The 20,096-nt window shown below is 43.7% G+C and overlaps 1 protein-coding gene and 1 pseudogene across 1 annotated transcript in view; both read right to left on the bottom strand.

The window, feature by feature from the left end:
* GDA (guanine deaminase) overlaps nt 1–15,187 on the bottom strand; it is a 67,896-nt gene extending 52,709 nt beyond the window's left edge. Inside the window, exon 1 of the mRNA XM_019736678.2 lies at nt 14,911–15,187. Within this exon, the coding sequence (XP_019592237.2) occupies nt 14,911–15,033 (123 nt within the window). The 5' untranslated portion in view covers nt 15,034–15,187. The remainder of the gene's footprint in view (nt 1–14,910) is intronic.
* Nucleotides 2,375–8,506, bottom strand: LOC109449904 (THO complex subunit 5 homolog; annotated as a pseudogene).
* Nucleotides 15,188–20,096: the final 4,909 nt, after the last annotated feature.

Here is a 20,096-nt window from a genome sequence, read left to right as displayed (position 1 = left end):
CCATGGTCCAGCACAACTGCCTGCTAACTCATCTCCTCCAGCAACTACACTTGCCCTTCACCAGTCTATTCTCTACTCTTCAATTATTGCTTATGTGTTTTTTAAATGCAGATCTGATCTATCCAACACCCTTCATTGGCTTCCCATTGCTCTGGGGATAAACGGAAAGGCCCACCAAGATGCTGAGTTGGCTACTGCTTATCTCTATGGCTTCATCTGTTTCCGACCCCACCTCTTCTCCATCCTTCTCTACACCCCACATGAGTTCCTTGTTCCTCCTTTTTGCTATGTCTTTGCACAATCATCGCCTCTTTTTCTGCTTAACCTTCAGACTCAGCTCAAATAGCACTTAGCTCATCAAGATAAGCCAAGTCTTCTGGTTTCATACTTCCATAGCACTCTGCATTTTTCCTTTTTAGAAATTACATACTTACCAATGCTTATCTGATCATTGACTCTGAGGGTAAATAAGGCAAGGCCTGCATCTCTTTTGTCCACCCTTTATCTCTTACCCCTGGGAGTCTGTGCTCATTGGTATTACAGGTTCTTATGAGCTTCAAGCACAGGACCCCCACAGGGCTACTACGGCCATACCACCTAGCCCCCACTGGGCTAGTGACCTGGAGTGGCTTCTCTCCAAAAAAAGGGTTAGGGCACGCATGAGACCACCCTACAAACAGCAGGAAGAAAACAACTTCTAGGGTAAATAGTACACAGGAAAAAATCTGCCCGGCCTGTGGAAGGCATTATGTTGCTCGTTCTTCTTATGTTGCACGTTCACACATATTGGCTACAACCAGCTGAGAATGCTGATTAACTATTTCATATCTACTCTAGCAGAACTACTTGTGCCCCCTAAGGAATAGTGTACAAAGCATTAGAAGTCCATTCTATTCATTCTTCCATTCAGAAGCATTTACTGCATGCCAATTTTGTGCTAAAACACTAAGCACTGCAAGGGATAGGAGATGGACAGTAAGAGCTATTGTTTACGGAGGGTCTACCATGTTCCAGGACTGCAAATTGTAAGAAGCAACTTACAAAAAACATTTCAAGTAAATTACCATTTTATGAAGAAGTGAACACTTAACCAACCATAATATAAAACCAAAGGGAGAAAGCAGACCTTTACAATCTACATTAATCCACATCTTTCACATAGTCCAAGATAAAGGCGTTTGAGAATTTTATGAGGTCTCAGAGCTCCAATTAAAATCTACTTTTCTAAGGTTCTTGATTATTCACTGGGACATGAAACTAATAACAGCTCCCAGTAGCCAAATATATTGTATTACGCTCCAGACTTAACAAAACAAACAAACAAAAACCCAGAATTCTTATTCTAATTATTGGTTATTTGGAAGATATTTTTAGCTGTCTGTACATTTTGCTGACTCCTAAAGTTAACTTTTCCAGCCTGGTTATCTTATGCATCATTTATCCAACAAGTAGTCACCTCAGTGTCTACCATGGACTAGGAGTTATGGATATGAAAGTGATAAAGTCAAAGCACCGGCCTTCAAAGTTACGTTATGGGAGAAACTCATGAGATACAAAAGAGCCATAAAGAGGTGCTAAGCAGAAAGTGGGGCACAAAGGAGCTCTGTCAACAGAAGGATGGGAGCAATGCCAGTAGTCATTGAGAAAATGATACTTAGTTCATCTTGAAAGATATTAATCCCATAGATGAAAGGTAAAGGAGAGGCAGAGACAAAGATGCAAAGCCATAAGCAACACAGAAGGCTGGACAAAGAGTCAGCAAGTTCAGGCCTAGATTTATCCTGGAGTTAAGCAATAATGAGTCATAAAAAATTTTTAAAGAATCAGCTTTAAAAACTTGTCCATGGATGTTCACAGCAGCACCACTGATAACAGGCAAAGGTAGAAACAGTTTAAATGTCCATCCACGAATGAATAGATAAGCAAAATGCAGTCTATCTGTACAATGGATCATGATTCATCCATAACGAGGAATGGAGTTCTGACACATGCCACATTAGGCTGAAGGAAAAAAGATAGGTACAAAAAATGACCTATCCGTTTCTGTTTATATGAAACATTCAGAATAGGCCAGTTTATAGCGACAGGAAGCAAACAAGTGGTTGCTGAAGGGTGGGGTTAGCAGAAAAGCAGGAAATGATTGCTTCATGGTTAAAGGATTTACCTTTGGATTTACAAACATGTTCTGGAACACTAAATTGTACATTTGCATTTTATTATTTATTTTTTTGTCAGGTGACACTTTAATAGGCTAGAAATAAAAAATGGAAAAAAAAACCGTCTTTGGAGACTATCAAGAGCTGCGTGTGAACCAGAGGAGAAAGCAGAGGAGCAGTACTATGGCCTAAGGGGAAACACCAGGCTGAGTGGGAGATCAGCGGTGGCTGAGGAATCCTTGAGGATGGATATATTTAAACAGCTTCCTCCTGCTGGGACCCCTGGGGGAATTCCTCGGTCTCCTCCATGCTGCCATGTGGCTCTTGGTCTCCAGTTGGACGTCTAGCAGCATTCACAGGCTCTGCAGCTGGTGGTCCAGAGCTGTTCACTGGGCCGGGGGCCACACAGCTCCTTGTAGCACACCAGGACCTTGCTCTCCATGGTCCAAACACTGTCAGCTTCACCATTGGTTTTCTCCCCTTTCTAGTTCAGACAGAGCTGGGACAGAGGAGTAGCTGGGATTCAGCACCATGGCAGCCTGGAGTTTGGCTAAGACCCCTTTTCACGAGTGTCATGTAGTAGAGATGGGTTACCCCGGCCAGTTCTTCCTCCCCAATGTCTTTGGTGAAATGAAGCTCCCCACAATCCTCATGGGCAATTGTCACCCACTTCACCAGGCAAGAGACAACCTTTGCAGGGAAGAGGGACTGGCAATCACTGGCAGCTGGTACAATGCCATGTTCCAGGGATACAAACTGTTTGTGGAGGGCCAGAGGGGGCTGCACCCCAGACTTCAGCAATTTTGTGGGGGTCTCCATATGCTGGCACTCAGTGAATGGGCAGCAATCACCGTGTGCTGGGGCTGTTCTCTGGGGAAGTAGAGGCCACTCAGCTTCTATACCGACAAATAAGGGTGACCTAGGTCAAGGACGTAGTCTCTCAAAGTCAAGATGCCAACTTTATCAAACGGGTACTGACTGGCTGGATTCAGTTTTCTTTCCATGATCCCCAGGATATAAACAGCTCAGGACTGAGCTGAGGCAGCAAGTCACCTGCACGATGTGCGTGATCAGCTCCATGGCACTTGTCACTATGAGTTTTACCGTCATGATGTTGAGGTTCACGAGACAGTAGAAAGTCAGGTGAAGCACAGTCATCTTTGCACGTCAGGTGCGGCACGATGGACAGTGGGTGCCTCTTCAGCATCTCCTTGCACTTGTCACCCACCAAACTCCCAGCGTGAGTCGCCAGCGTCTGGTTGTCTGCTCCTCCTCGGCATCCAAGTCGCTCTCATCATTTTGGGGGTCCTTGGGAGGCTTCACCAGAGCCTCGGCTATGTCCACAGTGCCTTCGATCGCCACAGACGGCGTCTTATCGCAGGCCTGTCCAGATGCAGTGGCCTGGACATAGAGGGCAGCTGCAGGTGTCTGCTGTCTCACACTGCTCGCGACCCTGGTCGAACGGCATCAGCAGGTTCTCCTGCACCAGGAGGGAAGCCTGCATGATGCTGCTGAGGTGAGGCTGGAGGCTGATGAGGTCCTCCTTCTGCACCTCAGTCTCCTTAAGGATCTTTTCCTTATTGGTCAGGCATTCACAGAACTTCTCCGCCAGCCTTTTCCGCTGCTTCAGCTCCCAAGGGTTTGCTGGTGAGGGTCTCCCATGGTGACCTCAGCCTTGCTGATATCTGGAGGAGCCTCCTTATAAAACTTCTCTACACTCACGGGATCAATTTCTTTGTGCTTTGACTTAAACTCCATACACGTAGTGATCTCCGGCAGGTGCACCTCTCACACAAAGGTTCTGGAGCTGCAGGTGACAGCTCTCTTTCTGCTTGTCCTCGTGGTTCAGATCTCTTCCTTTCTTCAACGTCATGTGGGCTAATTGCGTAAGCTTCCTTAGAGTCATGAAATGCACACAGCTCTGAATCCTCAGGTCTTCAGTCCCAATTGCCACATCCTTGCCTCCCCTGCTCTTCATGAAGAAACCGATCTGGTCAGTTTAGAGGAGTTTCATAAGGATGGACCAGGATGAAATAGTCCAATGTAGGTGCAAGATTAGATGATCTGAGGTTTTTGACATTTTGAAGTCACTGACTCTTTTGCGATTTGATGAAAGCTACGAACCCCCTCAAAGAAAAACCCACATGTAGGTATTGCAACAATCGCAGGAGAAAGTGGGGATGGATGACTAATTAAAGAAAAAAACAGGATTAAGAGAAATCTGAAGTCCCTATTGAATTTATCTCTATCAGTCTGTAAAAACCATCTCTCACTAACTCTTTTGTAAAGTACACATGTATCCTCTCTTAATCAGTTTTGTAAATTCAGATACACACATATTGATTAAATTAGTTTAAGAGCCATCACTGTTGCATTATTTGAGGTTGTAGGAAGGCTGTCGATTGGGAGTACTTCCAGACTTTGAGTTTTATGGGTGCTGAGAACCGAGATGTAAAAATAGCTTTATTGACGAGAGTACATTGAACAGGACTGAAGGACAAGATCAAGAAAGAGATGGCACAGTTTCAAGGGGGAAGGAACCAGGAGGCGACTAATAGGACACAGCAGAAAATCTCCGACTTGGCTGCAGCATGAAGATGGCTTTTTTGTTTAGGATCAAAGGCACAGCAAGGAAGGAGACAGGGCTGAGAGAGTTAAGTGCTCAGGTGGCTGAAAGGGTAATGGGACTTTAAATCCAACCTGTAGAGATAAGAAATGCTGGAGAGGAAATAATCTGGATTCAAATCCCACCTCCATTCCTTCCTAGCTGGACAGCGCTGGGCAAGCCACTAATAATTTCTCTGAGCTTTGTGTTCCTTATAATCATACCCACTGATGGGGTACAACCCTTTACCCTGTGACACTGAGCATTTGGCTTTAACTGGTAAATCCGTAATTCACTGTGGATGGAATGATGTAGTGCTTGTGACCTCATCGCTGGCTACAAAACCTATTCCTTTAGTATATTAAAGACAGAGTATATGGTTGGTAGTCATTATTTGCAGAATGAATCATTAAAGGCATTGTACAGGTAGCAGAATACAAAAAAGGAAGTAATCTCCAATTCCTGTTTTGACATAAAACAAAAACCTCTTAAAAGTAACATCATTTTCAAACCATAGTAGATTTAATCAACATAACTAACCCCTTCTAAATATCTGTATTTTGTGTAATAAAACCCCCTTTGAGACAAGATTAAATTACATGCAACATTTTGCTTTCTAAAGAACATACAAATTGGTTTTAAAAATTTTCTCAGCAAAGATTAAGACAAATTATGCAACAGTTTCTATAATTTTTCAGAACATTATTTCATTTAATATTTATTGAGGACATAATATTAATTGCAACATCCTGGGCTTTCTAAGAAGTAGTAACTATTTTCTATTTTTCTTCTTCTTATGTCATGTGAATAGAAACTTATAATCAATTTGAACGAAAATATATACAAATCTGCTACATGGTAAGCAAATGTATGTAAGTAGTCTATAAGAAGAACAGACAATAAAGAGATTTATAGGAGGGAGAGGTCACTTTGGGGTAGGGAGGTAGTAAAGGGATTTTGGAGCTCTTCCTTCAGGTGAGCCTCAAAGAATGAGCTTGAGCACAAGCGAAACGGAAGACAAGACATGCAGGTTTAAAACTGGCAAATCTTCTAAGAAGAGGAGAGTCCTTCTCATCAGTGTAAAAGGATTGAAAAGTACTGAATAGTTTTCTGTTAGGGTCCTCAATATCCACAAAGCTTGGTTATCAGTACAGGCACGTGCTTCTGCATTTTACTGGCAACACAAAACTGTGGCACCGCAGGCTTTTGCCAAGGAGGACTCAGGCTCCTGTCCTTTGGTGTTCATCAAAACTCCATCCAAAGGCCCATTCTTTGGAGGCATGCCTGGAGGACATGTGGTCCTGTCACCCCTCTGACATCCTAAAGTCTATATCCAGGTCACTTCAGATGAGCCAAGACCTGAGAACTTAGACTACGTCCCATGGCCCCTCCCCACGGCCTCAGCCCTACAGTGTAGATATATGGACTCCTTTTTTGTCAAGTCTCCAGCTCAAGTAAAGGTGCTCAAGAGAGGCAACGTTACATAACTCTGCGTTGTGTAGTAAAGTTATTAAGTGTATTTTTCAGACAATGTCCACCTAGGAGAAATTGCGCTCTGAACTCAGCATCAAGAACAGACATGCTTCTCTCGAGCAACTGCTTTTAGTACAGATATTGCCAACCAGGTAACACATATCCCTTTACCAGCTGGCACCTAGGAAAGTCAGAGGCCAGTGAGAGTATGGGTTGTTTCATGATGCATTTTAAATCTAATTCTTAGCTTCATTTTATGTCAACAACTGACTCTTTCCTCTCCCTTTAAATATATAGAAGCATTATTACTTGTCCGTGCCCTCTGGAGCTACTTTCTATCTTTTCTACAGAAAGGTGGGTTGTAAATATATGACCACTTAGATTTCTCCTCTTGCAGGTGAGGGAAGCCCACCTGGTCTTTATCCCTAAATCATAAGATCGTGAGTGGACATGCCATAGGCCTCTAAGACACACTGTCCATCGGTGCATCGTCAGGCAGCCAGCCTGTGGCACATACGGACTCGTACACCAGCACCGAGGCCACCCCACAGCCACAGCACCAAATCAGTCAGGACTGCCAACAAATTCCAGGAATTAATAGACCGCATTACACAAACAGAAGGCCAGCAACGTCCAGCAATGTTGCTTCAAAGCCTCAGTAAATAAGTCTAATCATGCTTTTAAAAAAATCTTCCTGGAGTTGGAAAGGTCTTTATTTTTCACATCACAAATGAATGTCTTTGTATCATACATTACATTCAACATACTTTCCTGACCACTCGCTTTGACAATGTGGAGACAATGTGTAAGACAATGTGGAGGGGCCATAAGGATGAGAGAATTTCGGCCTTCGTGACAGGAGACCTTGGAAATTAGAGAGGCACGCGTATGAATCTTGGCTTTGCCAGTTACTCGCTGGGACTACGGCCAAGTCAGATAACTCTCTGAGCCTCCATTTCCTCATTTATAAAGCAGGGATGATGAAGGAGATGTCTCATCTCAGCGTTGTCGGTATACAAAAAGTCTGGTTGACACATAGTGTGACAACAACTGTCACCTTCTCTCTAGTTGTCCTCCCATTTGTCAAAGAATTTTAAATCAATTCAGTGAATGAGAACATCTATAAAGCCACCTATAATCAAAGGCAAATATGAAATCATTACTTCAGCAAAAGAAAAATAATAGCAATGGCCAATACTTATTGAGCAATTACTATGTGCCAAGTGCTTTACACACACTATCTCATCTGCCTCCAACTCCTTCAGGGTGCTATTGATGCCCAAATTTTATAAATGAGACTGCCAAGGCTCAGATACGTTAGGAAAGTTGTCCAAGTATGTGGACAGTTTGAATATAGGATGCGCAACATTTTATGGGAGAACAAAGGGTAATTATTCTCACTGGGGGATGATGGGCAGGGAAGCCTTTGGGGAAAAGGGGACATCAGACCTAGGCCTTGAAGGAAGAGCAAGATTTCCTTTTGAGCAAGGCAGAGTAGAAAAGGGGATATAAAAGGAGGACTATCCCAGGCTGAGAGATTGGCACCAACAAAGCGGAGGCATAAAAAGTCATGATGTTCTGGGAAACAGTGAAAAATTGGCATGGATAGACAGCCTTCAGCTCATGGGTACCTCGTGGTGATAAACCAGTCATGGTCATCTTACTTCCATTTGCCAGAGAGAAGGATGGAGCAGGAGGATGTATTAGAAAAGGAGACTGGGGCCAATGTCAAGACTAGAATGTGTTCCCGGGGCATTTGGACCTTAGAGGCAACAGAGAGCCATAGGTGGTTGCAAAAGAGGAGACACATAATAGCACCCCTACTCCAAAAAAGTAACTTTCAGTAACGTGGAGGAGATATTAGGATGGGGGAGAGCAAACAGTTAGGAGGCTCCTGAAATGTTTTAGGCAAAAGATAATGAACAAGAACAAATAGTAATAGGTGTTGGAGGGGCCGTGGAGAAAAAGGAACCCTCATACACTGTTGGTGGGCATGCAGACTAGTGCAGCTGCTATGGAAGGCAGCGTGTAGGTTCCTCAAAAAATTACGCATAGAATTACCACATGACCCAGCAATCCCTCTCCTGGGTATATAGCCCAAAAATATGAAAATATTTATCTGTAAAGATATATGTACTCTGATATTCATTGAAGCTTTATTTATGGTGGCCACGACATGGAAATAACCAGTGTCCTTCGATAGATGATTGGATAAAGAAGATGTTGTATGCTCATATATACACAATGAAATACTGCTCTCACATAAGAAAAGATGAAATAGTACCACTTGCAACAACATGGATGGATCTTGAGATTATTATGCTAAGTGAAATAAGTCAGACAGAAAAAGTCGCGAACCATATGACTTCACTGATATGTGGTATACAAAATGAAAGCAACAAAGGAACAAGACAACCAAATAAAGAAACAAAAACTCATAGACACAGACAATAGTTTAGAGGTTACCAGAGGGTAAATGGGGAGGGAGGGTGGTAGATGAGAGTCAACAGGGTCAAATATATGGTGATAGAAGGAGAACTGACTCTGGATGGTGAAAACATAACGTGATATACAGATGATGTATTACAGAATTGTACACTTGAAACCTATGTAATTTTGCTACCCATTGTCACCCCAATACATTCTAATTAAAAAAAAAAAAAGAAGAAGATAATGAACAGCTGCACAGAGCCAAAGGCAATGGAAAGGGGTGGGCACAAAGGCATGCCAGAGGAAAACTGGCTGGGTCTGACTACTGATACGGTGTCTGAAAAGACACTGACATTTTTTGCCAATAAGGAATAGACAGAAATGGAAAAAGGAGAAGGCAGCTGGCAGTCCTTTGAAAAACAATAAAATTCTTTGCAAAAGCAATGTAATAGTTAGAGATACCCTGGGCTGCAAATAACAGAGGTGTAGACAATACAGATACTATTACATTATCTCTCAAAAGAAGTCTGAAGGGAGTAGGCAGTTCCAGTGATAGTTACTGTAAGTTTTCAATGATGTTATTCAGTATGTATTCAGTGACTCTCAAAGAGGGACTAGGTTGGTGTCCCTGAAATCCTCTTAACTTTTTTTCCTCATAGTCTCAAACAGTGATAGCAGCAGCTCCACTCCTCACATGAGAACATCCAAAAGAGAAAGGACTTCTCTTCCCATATCTCTGTCTACAGATTAGGGAGGAAAACATTTCCAAGAAGCCTCCAAGCTGACATCCTGCATGCCAGAAAGTCAGCACTGGCCACTGTTAGATAAAATGAAGGGAAAAGTTGTATCTGGTAAATGGGATTCCGATCACCATGACTGGCTTACACCATGCTGTATCCATGAGCCAAGTACAATACAGGCTGATCAAATTCAGATGTGTTAACAAGGAGGGAGGGGTTATAGCTATTGAGTGTGTAAACAACACCGTTGGCCAAGAGCATTTTGAACAAAGCAGTTAGCCTTCCAGAAAACAGGAATTTACAAGATAAAAACGTGGCATTAACATATGCTTCTAGTGAAAGCAAAGTTCTGATTCTGCAGCCTCAGGAGGGATGGCTTAGCCCAAAGTCCCTCTTCAAGGTCACGGGATAGTCTGAGGTCTTGAGCTTGGCAGGAAGATGGGTTTCACCTGCCCAAGCAGAAGGAAAGGATGATACAGAACCACTCAGATTTGTGATTTAGACTGAGAACTCTTGGCAAGGCAAGATGATGATGCAGTCTCGGGGGAAATATAACTCTTGCTCCTCCCAGCAGTTGGGGAATTAAAGAACATAGACTAATTCCCTTCTCCAGAGCTATTTAACCCTTTTCTGCATGTCCAAGTCCTATGTGTTCTTTAATGGCCAGCTCAATTTTGGCTTCCTTCATCAAGTTTTTCCTATCACCACCAATCTGTATTCCACCATACTATTTAATCCATTCACAAACATCTCTCTAACCCTGTCATCAAATACAGTTGACTTGACCTAAATAGCTGCTGATTCTGTCTACCTCTCTCCATCTCCATTGCAGATAATAACTGCTGATGTTTATCAGGCATGTGCTACATGCAAGGCATTAATCTATGCACTTTACAATTATAACTCATTTAATCCTTTTAACAACCCTATGAGGTAGACTCTGGTAATTATTTTACACATGAGGAAATCTGGAAATAGAATTAAGTAAGTTGATCAAATTTACATAGGTTGTAAGTGATACAGGCACTCTTAAGAGTTCACATCTGTGGGGACGAGCCAGGAGTGCAGTTTCCAGGCTCTCAGCCTCAGGTGGAAAGGTGCTGGCTCAGGTAGTAAATGGCCATCAACTGTGATTGGATGGCCATCAGCTGTGGCTAGTTGGCCGTCAGCTGTAACCAGTGAGCCATTGGGCACTAATATAACTGCTGTGGCTACGCTAGTAGCAAATGGGGGCTACCAAGAAGATGGTGACTGAGCTAGCAAGAGCCGATTGCAGTTAGCACGGCGGAATGCAGCTAGCAAGTCGGTTGGTTGGCAGGCAGAGAAGCGGACAGCAGGTTGCAGGTCGTGTGGATCCAGCCTCCAGTGAGACTATAGTGGTATGACTCCCCTACCTGTGGCTCCATGGGTGTTCCTTTTTGGCCTCGCCATATCCTGCATTCTTATGTGGGGAGCGGGACCAGAGACCCCCGCGTGACTCCCTGCACGACAACTTCTTAATTGATACACTACACTACTTCTCTCTTCTAAACCACAATCCATTCCACCTCAACTATTGCAATAGGCTTCTATCGCATCTCCTTGCCTGATGCACTCAGCTCCTCTCCAACACACTGTTTGGACTGAATATAGTATGATATTTTAAAAATGCAAAATTTTGTCATGGCACATTTCCTCCCCCCACTCCCTATGCCCTCCTCCAAGATCTTGCCCTGCCTACTTCCCCAGTCATACCTGGTATTATCCTTCTTCTAGAACTTTGGTCTCTAATAACCTTGATGCTTTCATTCCTTCCTACCCCAGGGCTTTGCACAGACGGTTCCCTCTACCTAGAAGACTCTTCCCCACCTCCAATCCTACCTGCCTTACCTACTTCACTTCTATTCATCCTTCAGATTACAATTTAAATGTCACTTCACATTCAGGAGAGCCTTCTCCCCACCTCCAGATTAGTTGAAGTTCTAATCAGTTACAGCAGATTCTGTAATGTACAACCTCACAAGGACAGGGCAGAATTTGCATGTTTTGTTCATCAGTGTATCTCCAACAATGAGCCCAGGCTTTGGCTCAGGATCAATCTACTTTTATTACAGTTGCAAGTCTAAACTCTCTTGCTAACCGTGCAGGTTCTCTGAGGTCAGGGGCTGTGCCTCAGGGAGTAGCCTGTCATAGGGAAAAGAACATGGGCTTGGTCCATGTAAGTTCAAAATCCAGCTACACCACCGTGTCTGGATGCATGATTTCTCAACTCTCAACTTCTCCAACTGTAAGTGGGAATAATGACACTGTGAAGAGTAAAAAAGATATTGAAAATAATGTGCTAGCCAACCTGGCAGCTAGCCAACCTGGCAGCAAATTTTCTTTCGATCTTTCTTCCCAGATGCATCTTTGTGACCCAGTGGGTCAATGACAAGAGCAATGAGGCTGCACAGCAGAGGTCCCCCTTCCCACATAGTTCGTCCCAGGCCATGCCTTCCTTCTCTTCCAGCTGGCCTGCGTGGCTGTCAGCATGTGGAAATGTACAAAAAACTCTGCAGTGAGCAACAGGTAAAGCATTTGCTAGGGGCAGAGGGAAAAAAGACAATAAACACGCATGTGTTAAGTATCTACTAAGTGCCAGGCATTTGCATACGTTATCTCATTTAATACTTAGAAAAGGAAATCTGATTCTACAGATGAGGAAATTGAGGCTCAAAAAGATTAAGTGTCTTGTCCATGGTCTTGGAGCTGGTCAATGGTAGAGACCACACTAGAACCCAGGTCTCTGTTTCTCCATAGGACTTTCTCCTGCCACACCAGGGCACTAAAATGATTCTCTTCCTCACTCTTGCTTCTATGTAACTGTGCAGTAAGAGACGCTGGGCATCTTTATGTATCTCTAAAGTCAACCTGACTCTGTTGCATATGGGAAGAATCAGGTAATTGAGTAATATTTGAGCACACACTGTCTCAACATGAATTAAATATCTGCAGGTGAATTATACAGGCTGGCATCTTTCTTTTGAAAAGCTCCATGCTCCTTGAGTAGAAAAACTAACTCTGAATTCAAAATGCCCAATGCTAAAATGTTGACTAGAGAATTTTTTTAATTAACCTAATTTTGAATGAGCTTTAATTAATGAATCAAAAGCGGTCAGTTATTACCATTCTCTGGGCCTAAATGAAGTCGTATGAAATGAGGAACGAGGTCTAGAAGGGAGAGGGAAAAGGACAGAGGAGGTCATGACCCCTCTCGGAGACGCTACCCCAGACCTGGGCTTGTAATGGAGAACTGAGCACCGCAGATCCCCCCACAACTGGTTCCATCAAACAGCCTATAGGCTGTGGTTACCCAACATGTAACCCACCCACTACCTACATCAGGATCTCCTGGGACCTTTGTTTAGAACGCCACTTGCTGGGGCCCACTCCAGGCCTATGGATTCAGATTCTCTGAGGATGATGCCCAGGAACTGACATTTTGACAAGCACCCCGAGATGTTTATGATTCATCCCAACGTTTGAGAACAGCTTCAGAAGCTCAGTAAAAATGTAAAGATCATGATGATTCTTCATATTTATTTCATGGGGATATAATTTTCTGTTTAGAGTTCTGAAAATTTTTAAATGTTTATCCCAATAACTTTAAAGGAGAGGCAAATGAGGGAAATCAAGTCTTGATATATACAGAGGGTGCCAAAAAAATGTACACACATTTTAAGAAAGGAAAAAACTGTATGAAAATTGTAATAATATATATAGCCACGTTTGACTTCTGCAATTACAAGAGGTGCTCAAAGTGGTTACCATCAGCATCTAGACACTTCTGACTATGGCGAACTACTGCTATATACATAACAGCTCTCAAAATGTGTATACATTTTTTTGGCACCCTCTGTATATGACGTGCCCTCCCTTTACACACAGGCAGAAATCAACTGCCTTGCACCTAGGAAGAGAGCAGGAGGCAGTTACCAACTCACTGATTAGAGCATTTTTATACCATAAATCTAAGCCACTTGATTAACTCACCTTTGTAGTCAATTCCTAGTTAATTTTCTCTTGTGGGGAAATGGCATTTTTCTAAATTTATAACTTCAGTATGTTCCTTCGTTACGAATAGACTTCCTGACTCAACTACTAATTACATGTTTGGGACACTCTTATTCTTCTTCTGTACAACACCCAAAAAAGGTAATTTTCTCGATAAATTACTTCCTTTTCTTATTCGTCGTCACTGGTGAAAGCCAGTCCTCAAACCCACTCCCTTGTCTGCTAGCTTACCAACTAAAATTCTGGATATGGGGAATTAATTTTTAAAAAGAATCCTAAGAGTTTAACAGCGCCTTGTGATTAGGCAAACACCTCTAATCTTTCCCGTTAACAGTCTCTGTTCCTTTGCCTCTTGAGACTTGCTCTGAGTGATAAGGGTTCCCTGAAACTTGGGGGTCAGGTACATAAGGCAACAATTCATCGTCTCAGGGTTTACGGGAGTCTTCCCATTTGGGGGAGCTCTGAGAATTCCATCACCTTGGAAACATAACAGCAGGCTCCCTGAGTATGCAAAGAGAGAATATTTTTTTTAAGTACCATAAAAAAACAGGGGTTTAGTTATTCCCAAATGTAAGAGTCCTGATTCAAAACCGTCACTGACTCGGAAGAATCTTTAGTCAGGAGTAGTATCTTTAAGCTGACAAATCCCAACACTTGTACTTTTGCTAACCAAACTGCTGGGGAAAAGCTTTTACTTGTCAAATTGGCCAGGCCACTGCTGATACAGTTACTACCGGTGTGTTATGGAATAGTAAATATTAGACATCAAGTTACCCATGTCGTTTATAGAAGTCTTGAATTTTGGAAAAAAGGAAGTATAGAAGATACACCCATAGAAGACATGTTGAACCACAAAACGGAACTGCTTGCTTTGATGCAAAGGGCTATCGGTGTGTGGTGGGGCGGAGGATGGATAATATCTCTCTATTATCCTTTCTAGTATTACAAGTAGTCTGAATCATAAGTATATTGTCTGTTAAATGATCAGGTGAATGAATTCAGTTCTTTCCTTATTCTATGCACTGACAGGGCTAAAAAATACTGATCAAATGACCTCTCTTCTGTTATTTCTTTCACAATAAGTGTATGTAGCGCCTAGCCTGTGTCAGGCACTGTGCCAGGTTCCGGAGATACGAAGATGAATGAAGTCAGGTTCTGGTTTATTAATGACCTCTTTAAGATTCGCTAGGGTATAGCTTTGCTCCCCCTTCCACTGCAGCCTGAAGGGCTGTCCAACTCATGTGCGTACTCCAAGACTCCCAGCTGCTGGGAGCACGTTACTTCATGGCCAGCTCACGAACCTAGCGCCAGAATTTTTCTGACATCCCGCAAGAGCCAAACACTCAAGTTCAACTCCGGAGCCGCGGCGCTCGCGCCGCACGGAGCGAACTCCTGGCTCCGCAGCGCACCTCACGGGATTCCTACCACCTGTCTGCCCGCGGGTCGGGGTGCGCCCCACCGCCCGACCGCTTACTTTGCCGCTTTCGCTCACGCCGAGGAGGTGATCCCGCAGCACCTCCATGGGGCAGGTCCAGGTGGAGTGGATGAACGTCCCTCGGAAGATGTGCGCCAGGGGTGGCATCGGGGCGGCACACATGTCAGCGGCGAAGTGCAGCGCGGAGTCCGCGGGCCGAGCCAGGCGCACTGGGAGGAGACGCGGAGAGGGTGACCGGGGAGCGGGAGACTGCGGAGCTGCCACCGGTTCCAGCCTAGTCTTGCTTCCGCTTCCCTCAACGACCGCCTGCCCCCTGCAAGCCGCGCCCAGGGGCTGGCTCCCTGCTCCTCGACGCCAATAGAATTTCTCTCTCGGGAGTTGGCTCCGCGCTCTTGTGGGGTGTGGTGTTTCTCTCCTCCCCTGCGTTAGTTTTGATTGTGTGTTAACTCTTTGAGTTTCCAGTCACCGCACACGTTGCGGTTCTTTTAACCCTTGGTGGCTGTCACCCACCCAGGGGGCGGGAGATGAAGGAAGAAACGGGAGGATTCAGGATGCCAGTCCTGTACCTTGAATAAGTCACTACATTTCCTTTTGCTCTCTGTCCCCCAACCTCCTCCACCTTCCTTTGGTTGCCCTACCTAGAATCACATCTGCCTGCTTTCTCTGCCCTTTAAACTCTGACGGCTATTTGTGGCCAAACCCTGGTCTCTTCAACCTGTAGCACCCACAAGGCCTGAACGGACACAAGTTAAAGTGAAAGATAACTTGGGGCTGCGAAACTTACCCACCAGTTTCATATTCAGCTTCTGCGAGCTGCAGAATTTGTCCTCACCTGATGTTCTGGGAGCGTGTCTTACAGAATTACTGGGGTGTATAGAGCATTAATAATGAACACAAAATGGACTCTAATAATTTTGATAGTTATGTCAGTCACAAAATGACAGTCATGCCAGAGCATCACCTGAAAGGTATATCCAGTGAACGCCCTAACCAGATACTTTCAGACTCGGGGTGAAGTATGACCACCTGGACGGCTTTATCAGACTGCAGATGGGTGCACCACACCCAGTCTTGAGCCTAACATCGCAGCTCTCGGACCGCTCATTGCTCAGGCCTCAACTGAGGAGCTGACAGCTGCATCTGCGCTCATTCCAGATGGAGCGCCTGAAGCCCTGCCTCCTGACCATCTCAGCAGCTGGGCCTCAAGCCCGCTGCTACACACCCCAGGGCGGTAAGGACTTCTGCTGAATACCGGACTCTCTCTCTCATCCTTCTTTCAAACGACGCTGTTCACCTTACCTAACCCTGTTGCTTGCAAACCTGTATGACCCTCTTACATGAAACCGCTCTACCTTGACTATTGGAGACTGTCTTCTGGCGGGAGCTTTGGTTGATGCCTGTGGTAAACTGAGCCAATGGGACTAGATCCATGGTTTTATTCTAATGAAGCCTGACATTATGGAAAGACACAAACGTGTGTGAGACGGCTGCTTTGTTAGCCATGTCCTGCCTGCTAACGACATGGGGACCCCACCATTGGAGGTTAATCTGGACCCCAAAGTTGCTCTCTTTACATTGAGGCCAATATTTCGACCTTTGTGTCCATCCACAAACAATTCCAACTTCAATTTTTCTCATACCTAAAATAGATGAATCTCTTTGATTTACTTCAGTGTACAAGGCGCGAAAATTAAACACTCAAGCCAAGGAGGTAGGAATGGCAGTGCGGCGTGGCTTAGTGGAAAGAGTGCTGGATTAGGAACCAAGAGACCGTGGTCCATGCAGATGGGCCTCAGCATCCTTAGCATCCTCATTTGTGAAAATGGAAGCTGGACTGGTTGCTAAGGAAACTGGTGGTTGCTAAGACTGCTTCTAGGTCAGCAATCATTCCCTACCCAACATCCACAGAGTCCTTTACTAAGTTCCTCCAAGAAGACCAACTGGTTTCCAGTCAGGGCCTTTGCACTTGCTGCTCCCCCTAATGCTCCCGTGGATCCTCAGACGACCAGCTCGTCTTCTTACTGGTTTGGTTCAAATGTCAGCTCTTCAGAGTCACCCTCCCCCACCAACAAGCTAGTAGCACTAGCCTCCCGAGGTTTCCATTCCAGAGGTTTCCATCTGATTTCTGCCATTGCATTTATCATATTCCATCCTCATGTATTTCATGCTTTTTTCATATATTTCTGTTTCCCTTCCCCAATACACACACACACACACACACACACACACACACGAAAGTACCACAAAAACAGAGGTCTTATGCCTTGAACAGTGCCTGATGTTTCATACATGTTTATTGAATAAATGAAGAACTGGTTTCGGGGGGAGCAGAGCAATAACCTGAGATAAATATCCATTTTTGGCTCCTACATAAAAAAATAAATGTTTCATTGCTGTGCATGAGCACGTTTTCTGCTGCTTTTATGACACAGGGCTAGCTTATATAAATGATTCATTATTTTCTCAGTTCCTTCACTCCCCTCATGCCAACGTCTAAGGGGACTTTCCTGGTTTTAGCACTGAAAGTTTCAAAATCTAGGAAACTCCTCGGTCACAGGCACACCGTGTGGTTGACGACCCTGCCAAAGACTCAAATGAGAAGACCTTAAAGCGAGAGCATCGCCCTTGCCTCATGGGGATGTTCGCCCTTCCTCAGTCACTTTCTCCTGATTCTGCAAACCACATTCCCTCCCTGCAGTCCCAACAGCCAGCACACTGAAAACATCCTCTTGACCTGTTTGTATACAGACACAAACCTCGGAAAGAAAAGTGCAGAAAATGTCTGCCTATTATGGTAAAAGAGAAGTCAATTAAATGCTTCTAAAAAGACAGATTGGTTCACTCAAACAGACATAGCTAACTTTTTTTTTTAATGAAAGTCACCTAAATGGCCAACAATTGAGACTAGTTTAGTGAATTAGCATGTATCTCCTCAGTAGAATATGATGTAGTTACTAGAAACAATAAAGGAACTATGCAGCCACACAGGAATTACATATAATAAAATGTTGGGTTTGTTTTTTTTAAAATAGCATTTATGCTTGGTTAAAATCATGAGATGCCTATAAGGCATAATGGCTAGAATTAAAAAGGTAACACAAACAATGGCTATTGTCCAGTTGAGGTAATGGAACTGCTAAGGAATTTTATTTGATGTTTACTGACAATGTTGCGTGTGGCTTATGGTGTGAGTAATTAATTGTGTAGTTGTAAATGAAGTTAATCTTAAAATAAAAGGAATGGCCATGGGCCTCCAGGTGACATGACATTTGCAAGCCTCAGGTGAAATGTTCACTCTCCCGGGTGAACAGTTTCAATTCCTTTCCCAGCCAAGTTGTAGGCTCCTCACTCAGGATCCAGTAGTCTCAGCTCAGCCACACATCAGGAAATCTTGGCTACCTGTCTACTCACATCCCTTCTCCACCCTCAGACTTGCAGTTTCATTTCAATTGTTGGTCTTCCTGCAATTTTGATGCCTATCCTGATATCCCCAGGGAAATGTTCTCAAGGCTACTAAGGTTTGGAGGAATAAAAGAGTGCAAAGCTTATACATTCACCTTTGAAACAGCCCAAGCACATCACAAAATCAGTTTCTGGTGAATATGGTTATTCTGACTAGGGCAAAGTAGAGAACAAATGGTATTTATTGTGCCTCCAAAGCCTCGAGGAAATAGCAGTTTCTATTCTTTAGCTCTTTCTATAGTCCATGTTTATATTCATGTAATATTAGAACTGAAAGCGCCTTAGAGATTATTATTCAATGTGCATTTCACTGCACTGCTCTAGTCTCACTATTCCCTGTCATTATCGGCTCCTTTCAAATCAGTTTCTCAAAAGGAAATCCAACAACGGTGTGCAATTTCAGTTCCTTACCCCCACATATCACTTCCTTGCAAAGAAAAGACTCTCCATGGTATGGATGCTTCCCGAAGCCCTCGCTGCTTCTTCAGGCTCTTCTCCTTCCAGTCTCCCACATATTATGCATCAGGTTTGCTCACGATCTTTCTGACTGCAGTGTTTTTATGCTACCTTGTAGCATGCCTGCCTCATTTCACTACCCACTCTCCCCTGGCTAAATCCTTCAGCTTCCACTCCCACCCCACTCCAGGAAATCTTTACACTTCCTGTCTCTCTCAGGTGTTAAGGGCTCCTCCTCTGAGTTTGTAAGGTGCTATAATTGTCTCCTCCAGAAGACCGTGGTTTTCTAAAGGACCACGTCCTCTTTTTTTTTCTTTCTTTTTCTGTATCCCCTAACACACTGCCTGGACAACAGGAGCTCCTTGACAGACTTATATAAATGCTGAATTTCAAGAGATGGCTCTACTGAGTCTAGTTCAGTGATTAAAAAATAAGAGGCAACAGTCAGTGTGTGTGCTAATAGTGAGTAATTCATTGGGACTAGAAGTTAAGAAAGAGCTTTATATAATTGATTTGGTTTTCTAAGATTTTAGTATGAAAATTTCCAAATATACAGAAAAGTTGAAAAGCTTCATTACTTAAGATCGCATTTCTCCCTACTTCAGATGAAGCCAAGTGGTATCAAAACTCCCCAACCACTGGGTGAGATGAATATATTCTGAACCTCTAATTGCCTAGAACAAAGGACGGGACCAGAGTATTATCAGTTTTGATATTTTGGTCACCTTATTGGTGTAATTATACTTGCAGCTGGTCAATCTCTCCTGCTAGATAGAAGTTAACCTGTTTAAAAAGGCTTTCTCTTCTACTATCTTATTTTGAACCTCACAACAACCCTATAAAGTAGAAAGAGGGTGTATTTTAACCATTTCAGAGATGAGGAAACTGAGGCTCAAGGGCATTGGCTTCCTTATCCACTTAGTATAGGATAGACCTGGGTCTTGACTCCAGCTTTCTCACACATTGTTTGTCACAGCAGACTGTGAAGAATTTTCCATTCAATTTTTCCGTGACTCACTTGGTCACTGCATTGTGGGCTGTCATCTACAACTTTCACATTGTACATCGTTTTCCAACAGTTGTCAATGATACACAGACCTCCTCTGAAGTAAAACCAAAGTAATTATAAAGTAGGGCCTCAAGGAGAAAAACAATCCAATCAGCATAGGTCAGTAAGATAATCCAGTGAAAATAACTCATGTTTTCATGAGGCACAGAGAATAAAGGACAGGAGGGTTACATGAGAAGCCACTTTCCTCTCCTATACAGGAGAGAAGTTGTCATTGCACAGTGAAATAAATGCCTGC

This window comes from Rhinolophus sinicus, linkage group LG04 (assembly GCF_036562045.2).
Source record: "Rhinolophus sinicus isolate RSC01 linkage group LG04, ASM3656204v1, whole genome shotgun sequence".
Classification (NCBI taxonomy): Eukaryota; Metazoa; Chordata; class Mammalia; order Chiroptera; family Rhinolophidae; genus Rhinolophus; species Rhinolophus sinicus.
Note: the sequence above shows the minus strand (reverse complement) of the source record. Positions and strands in the feature narration are given on the sequence as shown.